Below are 7,579 nucleotides of genomic sequence, written 5' to 3'. Positions count from 1 at the left end.
TGATAAACATTAATACTATATAATGTCAAAAAAAACATTAATACTACATGAGCCTGTTCTCTCCATTTATTATCAAGATATACCCCCTCTGTTTCAAAATACTCGTCGTTCCAAAACTCAAACCACGTGAAGTATTTTGGAACGAAGGAAGTAACATATTAACAGGCAGAAAGATCAAAGAAGCCTGTGAAATCTCCACCAGGCGATAACTCGCATATCTGGATATGAGACAGCATGTATTCAGACACAGAATATGTAGATAAAAAAGCCTATGATTGCTACTGCATTTGGCAGTCAAACACTAAGATTACTTGCCGTTTGGAACATGAATTCTTTGAAAACAAAATCCAAACTGTGTTGCGCTCGATGTTTTGTTGAGAATTAGCCGTCCATGGATTTGATGAATGAACGGCATGTGTTCCCACCAAAAAGAATTTGTCTCCATCTAGTACCAAACAACAGTGTACACGTTATTATCGGAGGGTTCTAGTGCTACCGTGTCAAACCAATCATCACATCCCGCCCAGTTAAAAATGTTCTCCTCGGGTATCAGGTGTGCCGCAGGATTTGCAGCTGCCGCATCGAGGTGTCCAGCAGCGGTGTTGCTTCTCTACGCTGCTTCAGGCTGACGGGTGAGCTTGTCCAGATCCACGGAAATATCGAGGCCCGACTTCGCCATGGAGCTGATCATCTTTGGGATGTCCTCAATCAAAGCTTCCTCCATTGCCTGGAATATTCAGAGACTTTGTTACTAGTCGAATGCAGACCTCAACGTATTATTCATGTACCCAGTGGTTTTTCATACTGGGATAATAGTGCAAGAACATATAGGCTAGTGACCCGAGTTGCGAGGTGAAAATTAAACCGCCAGGACCTACAGACTGCAGAAATTGAACCAAAGATCGTTTATATAATCTCACCTTCCTATCATCCTTCTTCTGCCTTTTTATCACCTCTGTTGGCCATTCAGCAACAAGCTTTTGGAGTTCATCTTTCACAAATGGTTTCTTCTGATCAGGCAAGTGCTACATGCAACCAAAAGTTATCATCAGGCAATTGTGTAAGTACGAACTGGCTACCAACTCTTTTGGCATCCAGATTTCCTGGAGTTGTGAAAAAAAATATCTGTACAAACTCACAAATGCCAATAAATAGCATGAGATAGAAAAGCTTTAGGAACATAGCCACATAAGATGAAGTAAAACACTAAGAGTGAGGAAGAGCCATTTTCATCGTGAGAGAAACCGGTGCATGTTCTTGCCTTTTTGGTAATGAAGAAATTCCAGTATTGTAGGAATACAAGTCTAATAACAGGATGCAGTCGAACAATAAGACTTTATCAAGAAAGGAAATAAGAGGCTGCTGGTTGATATGAAGCAATACCAGTATTTCAGGAACACATATCTAGCTAGCAATTAGCATTGTGTAACCAACCTTGTGAAGAAGTTTAATGGTGGCAGCGGCATTTTCTGGCCTGCGTTCAAGCAGAGACCCCTGCAATAAGACAATTCATAATGGGTCCTGGATTAGAAGAAATTAGTGTAGCAATGAGGGTGAAACATTAATATGAAATATTTTAGTACAAAAGTGAACAAATTCAGTAAGTTCACATGAAATAAACATTAGAAGAATCAGCATCATAGTTTTATCACTATGTACAAAATAGTGTGTATACTAGGAGCAATTACCTTTACGCATGCAAAACCTGATGTAAGAGTATAGTGCTTGATAGACTTGCCTCTCAGGCTATTGATGTTCCATATAGATTGAGAATCTCCTGCAGAAGCAGAAATATATTAGTAAAGTATCCTTCACAGAACAAAACCTTCTACTTTCTGTCAAAAGAATAATCCTCTAAGATGCAACGGTTGAAGCTTTATTAAAGTTTAAAAAGCAACAGCAAAACTAAGATTTGACTGGTAAACAACTGAAAATGGTTATTATGAGTGGCACCATCACAACACGAAATTAACAGAAACATTATTTTTCACAACATCACTCTCCTGGATGTTGTAATGAGGATTACTACCTTAGGAGCGAGCCAGGCCACTTGCAACGAGCAGTGGGACATATCTAGTCCATCCCTAATTGGCTAACTTGTACTCCCTCCGTTCGGAATTACTTGTCGCAGAAATGGATGTATCTAGACGTATTTTAGTTCTAGATACATCCATTTCCGAGACAAGTAATTCCGAACGGAGGGAGTAGCAATTTCTTGCTGTTTTTCGGCGGAGGTCCAGAATGGCCATGCATCACTACACAGCTAACCTCAAGCTTAGGTTGACTGTTACACTATAATTTACATAAGAAGAGTCAAACTGCTTACCGACTTTGGCAGCAAATTCCATCCATACGTCAAATGCAGTACGACGCAACTTGACTCCAGCCTGAACAAATCTTGCCGCATATTTTGAGAGTAAATCCCATCTATCAGTGTTATAGCAGATACTGCAAAATACAAAAGGTATCCATGGAATTAATACTTAAACATGATCAGAGTCTTGGCCCAAAAAGGAAAACTGAAATACAAATCAAAATCACAACAAAAAAACTCTGTGATACAATTACTGAAAGATACACATATTAAACATACTTCTGGGCTATGTGTAGATGTGTAATTAATAGCTAATAAGATAACATTTGGAAGATTTGTTAGGTCAAAAAATACCGACAAAGTTGGTCAGAACTATCATACAAAAAAGAAAAGACAGATACGATACAGTAAAACACCAGAACTGGTTTAAATTCTCCAAAGAGCTCTTCAACTATGTACACTTTCACTTTAATCTAAAAGGGTAGGACTTCACATGCTACGATATGAGAAGTTTTAAACACTGAAAGAGAAGAATTGTATACATTGGTAAATAGTAACCGAGAACAAACGTAAGCATACCTGAAGACAATATCAGCAGTGCCTGGTTGTAATGGCAAGGAATTCCTCCTAAGGACTTGCATTATCTTCTCCATTAATTTAGTATCATTGTGCTCTTTAGCATGTTGCTATAGAAGGAAAAAAATCATTACAAAGCAACTTGGGAACTGATCAAAGGAGTTAGTAACAATGGATACCAGTAGATAATGGGCAGAACCAATGGTTGGCGTTATTCCATAAACATTATGATTCCATAAAACCTTCAACCCTGCATTCATGGCACAAAGATGAATTACAGGTTTTGGGTTCCATTAGCCATGACAATGTGGCATTGGCACACAAAAAATAGCACAAAAAAGTGACATTGTTTTATCCACATAGCTGGAAAGTTTTTTTTTTGTGGGGAGGGGGTGGGGGATATCGTTTCCATGCAGTATATGAAAGTCAGCATTTACATAACTGATATATGACACCACACATTGCCAATTCCACTTATCAAATGCTTCCTAGAAAATAAGGTTAACAAATTTAGCCACATGTTCTTTCTTGTTTGAATATCTATAAAGCATCCTTCTTTAATCGTTTTCATTAGGATTTAGTACGCAAGGCATAAGGCCTACAAGGCAATCTAGAGCTAAATACTAGAAATATATCCAAACAATGATTTATGTGCCAACAAAAGGCCGGAAAGAAACACACGTTAACAAATAACCACAGATTTTTCAGATTGCTAAATAGAATCATACCATAGTCAAGGACACCCACACGAGCACAAGCCTCAGAAACTTTCATACAGAGATGGTCGTTGAAGTTTGCATTGATGCGAAGATTTGATAGCCTCTGCGTCAATAGAAAAAGTGTTGGTTTCAGACAGCATCTAGTCACAAAAATATAACTAGAAGTACAAAGAACACCCTTTGCCTGTGTACTGTCTGGAAGAAAACTATTAACTATAAGGGGGAAGAAAAGACTGACATGAGAAGCTGCTAACTATAGTTAGATACTTCATGTGCTAGCAATCCAAGAGTCTGGACAATCAATTGACATCATGATCCGAGAACATAGCACCGTAACCCATATGTATATTTAAAGTCATGGGTAGAAAATTTTCAATATGTTCAACATACAATGGAAATTCTACGTTAAACTCGGGTAAGTGGGCGGCTATGTTTCATAGAAACAAAAAAGATCCTAGAAATCAAGAGTAGATGTTTCGCGTAACTGTCACCAGGTGGGTGGCAAATTGGTGATACCACAAATGAGAATCTGTTGAGATAATAACACTACGTGATGCAGGCATGCAGCCTCTAAACTGGCAAAAGGAAGCATTCTTAGCTTAAGAGGAAAATAGATGTGACTTACGAATATTCTTAGCTTCTGCAAAATCTGAAAGAGAAGTTTTATATCCTCCTCACTGGAGCAACTACTGATCATTGACCACAACCAGGCATTTGGCGGCATAGTCTGGGCTTCAACAGACTTCAGCATTTTCTGGTACAGCTCCTCTGCAGATTCTGCAGCAAATCATGACATGAGCAAATGCAAACACTATATTAAAAAAACATACCAAAAGGGAAGGCTGATGAACATTAGGAAATTTGCAATTAGTAAATACAATCAGATAGAAACATGTGTCAGACTGCATTATTGTAACAATATGAAGTGAGACAACTTAAACATAAACTGATTGTGGTAGATAAATATATAAAAGCATACAAAATCAATTCACTTGTATCAGAAGAAAGCCAACATAAATTTGCTACAAAACGTAATTCAGTGAACTATTTGTTTTGCTTTCTGAAAATGGTTGAATTTATCTGGAAACATTGTATATGTCAATGAACTTCTAAAGCCGAAAGGAAAGGTCAACTTGTGTAAATTGAATATAAGATCACAGAATTCATTCGAGCAATAAGAGCCAGGACGAAAACCCTGATGAGTCCACATAATAGATGGCAGGCCAATACATAGTAAAACACTAGTAAAACATACAGTAGTAAGTTGAATGTAGCAAATAGCAGTAGAGATTAACGGAAGAGCAGGAACAGAAGACCATGACAGGACCAGGGCAGAGCATAGTACTGAAAAGTAACCTTTAGGTTGGTCGATTCCGCTTGAGTCTGTCGACAAATGAGCTCTTGCCATGTGATAGCACACTGATTTGTTACACCGGCAATGAGAAGTTGCGGTTTGCGATAGCAAAGTGCCTAAATTATCCAAATAAATGTAGTTAACTCAGCTGCTTTGTGAGTAGTTTGCACTACCTGATTAATTTTCTCAGAGAAAATGCAATACTACATCTATCAGAGCAACAAAGGATCAGAAGGAACAGAACAATAAAAAGAACAACCATGCTCCCTAAAATCAATAGTCATGTGGCTTCTGTGCAAACTAAACGTACACCTGCAGAGCATAGCTAAACGAGCACACAAGCAGGTGGAGACTTAGTAATATAGAGTAGTATGTTCTATGATAATATATATTACTAGGTCCTGAAGTAAATCAAGTAAGGTAAATGCACCACAAAGCAACTGCATAGCCACTCTCAATTAATAATCCAGCACATCATCAAAAACGTGCCTCACCAAATAAGTTGTCACCCAAGATACATATCTCTAAACCATTCAAATAATCACATCCCTAAGTCCCAGCTAATTGGCCGCGAATGGCCTCAAAACACTCAGCAACAGCAGAAAACCACAGCCTCGTTTTCAAAACCATCACATGCGCCTTCCAGAGCATGACACGCACTCGCGAACATTTCCATCACCCTAAACCCTTAAACCTTCATGAGCTATCCGGGTCCCCTTATCCCCACGCTTCGCCGCCTGCCCCTAGAACATGAGCGGGACTAACAAAATGAAACCCTCGAGGCCGTGAGCTTCAGATCGTACAGCTAGCGCGCCACCCTGCCTGCCCACCACCAGTTCGACGAAATGCCGCACCAAATAACTCGGAAGCAGCGCGCTGCCGATGTGGTCACCATAAGTAGATGGATGTTTCGAGGTCAGAGAACTCACGGGGCAGGTGGGAGGAGAAGCTCCTGGTGTGATCCGGAGAGGAGCGCGAGGCGGGGAAGCCATTCTCGAGATGGGGCAGGAGAACGAGCTCGGCGGCCGCCGCGCACCCGCGGTGAGAGGCGGAGAGGATTCCCTGGATCCCGGAGGCCGCTGGTGACGCGAGAAGGCGGCGCGCGCGCGCTGCGGCGGCCTGCATGGCTCGTCCTTCTCCGTGCGGCGGCCGGAGGAGAGGGAGGAGTGTGGGAGGAGATGGAGGCGGCCTGAGCTGGGCTGTTTGTGAGTCTGGTTAATTCGTCAGGGCTTCGGGCCCAAAAGCTCCGAGCAGAACATATCCAACGTCTCTGCGCCACTGTTTGCCACCTCGATCTGAGCCGTAGAAAGCTGATCGAAAGGTGGAGAGAAGTCCACGGCACAGTCCACGGCACACTTACGAAGAGTGTAGTTTGGCATAAGCTCACGCTGTACCCATGGGCAGCCCGGCCCGGACGGCCCGACCCGACCCGGCCTGAAAAAGCCCGACCCGACCCGACCAGATAGTGCTCATGGGCTGGGCCTAGGCTTGGATTTTGAGCCCGAAGGCCAGGCCGGGCCCGGGTGTTGGGGAACGTAGTAATTTCAAAAAAATTCTACGCACACGCAAGATCATGGTGATGCATAGCAACGAGAGGGGAGAATGTTGTCTACGTACCCTCGTAGACCGTAAGCAAAAGCGTTTATCAACGTGGTTGATGTAGTCGTACACCTTCACGATCCGTCCCGATCAAGCACCGAACGTACGGCAACTCCGCGTTCAGCACACGTTCAGCTCGATGACGTCCTCGCCTTCTTGATCCAGCAAGAGGGGCGAAGTAGTAGATGAGTTCCGGCAGCACGACGGCATGGTGACGGTGTTGGTGAAGAACAATCTCCGCATGGCTTCGCCTAAGCTCTAAGAAAACTATGACGGAGGATAAACTAGAGGGACGGGGTTGCCGGCACACGGCTTGGTGTTTCTTGATGTGTCTTGGGTGCTAGCCCTACCCCTCTATTTATATGTTGAGCCTTGGGGTCGAAACTTGGAGTAAAAGCCTCCACAAAGTCGGTTTCACCCGAAAGGCAAGAGTCCTTCTCGGACTCCAGGGCCAGACGCCAGGGTTCCCGGCGTCTGGACCCACACGCCAGGGACCCTGGCGTCTGGCCCCTGGACTCCGCAAAACTTCCTTTTGTGCTTTCCAAAAACCTTGTGGGCTTTCCCCTTTGGCCCAAATAGAGTGTTCTCGTACCCAAACATTTCGGAAAACATCCGGAACCCCTTCCGGTGAATTTCGGAACCCTTTCGGAGACCAAACACTATTATCCCATATGTCAAACTTTATCTCCGGACAATTCCGGTGTTCCTCGTCATGTCCGTGATCTTATCCGGAACTCCGAATAACATTCGGTTACCAACATACATAACTCATAAATACTATATCGTCAACGAACGTTAAGTGTGCGGACCCTACGGGTTCGAGAACTATGTAGACATGACCGAGACACTTCTCTGGTCAATAACCAATAGCGGAACCTGGATGCCCATATTGGCTCCTACGTATTCTACGAAGATCTTTATCGGTCGAACCGCATAACAACATACGTTGTTCCCTTTGTCATCGGTATGTTACTTGCCCGAGATTCGATCGTTGGTATCTCAATACCTAGTTCAATC

The 7,579-nt window shown here is 42.7% G+C and overlaps 1 protein-coding gene across 1 annotated transcript; it reads right to left on the bottom strand.

The window, feature by feature from the left end:
• Positions 1-256: 256 nt before the first annotated feature.
• On the bottom strand, positions 257-6,191 carry LOC109778258 (uncharacterized). Its single transcript, XM_020336800.3, has 11 exons — positions 5,893-6,191; positions 4,966-5,079; positions 4,235-4,386; positions 3,619-3,712; positions 3,070-3,140; positions 2,894-3,000; positions 2,327-2,448; positions 1,689-1,777; positions 1,435-1,494; positions 921-1,025; positions 257-727 (listed from the first exon to the last, which is right to left on the bottom strand). Exons 1-11 carry the CDS (start codon positions 6,086-6,088, stop codon positions 611-613), a joined length of 1,227 nt encoding a protein of 408 aa, XP_020192389.1. The 5' UTR covers positions 6,089-6,191; the 3' UTR covers positions 257-610.
• Between the last annotated feature and the right edge of the window lie 1,388 nt (positions 6,192-7,579).

The sequence above is a fragment of the Aegilops tauschii genome, chromosome 2, assembly GCF_002575655.3.
Source record: "Aegilops tauschii subsp. strangulata cultivar AL8/78 chromosome 2, Aet v6.0, whole genome shotgun sequence".
In the NCBI taxonomy this organism is placed as follows: Eukaryota; Viridiplantae; Streptophyta; class Magnoliopsida; order Poales; family Poaceae; genus Aegilops; species Aegilops tauschii.
This window is presented reverse-complemented; position numbering and strand designations above follow the sequence as displayed.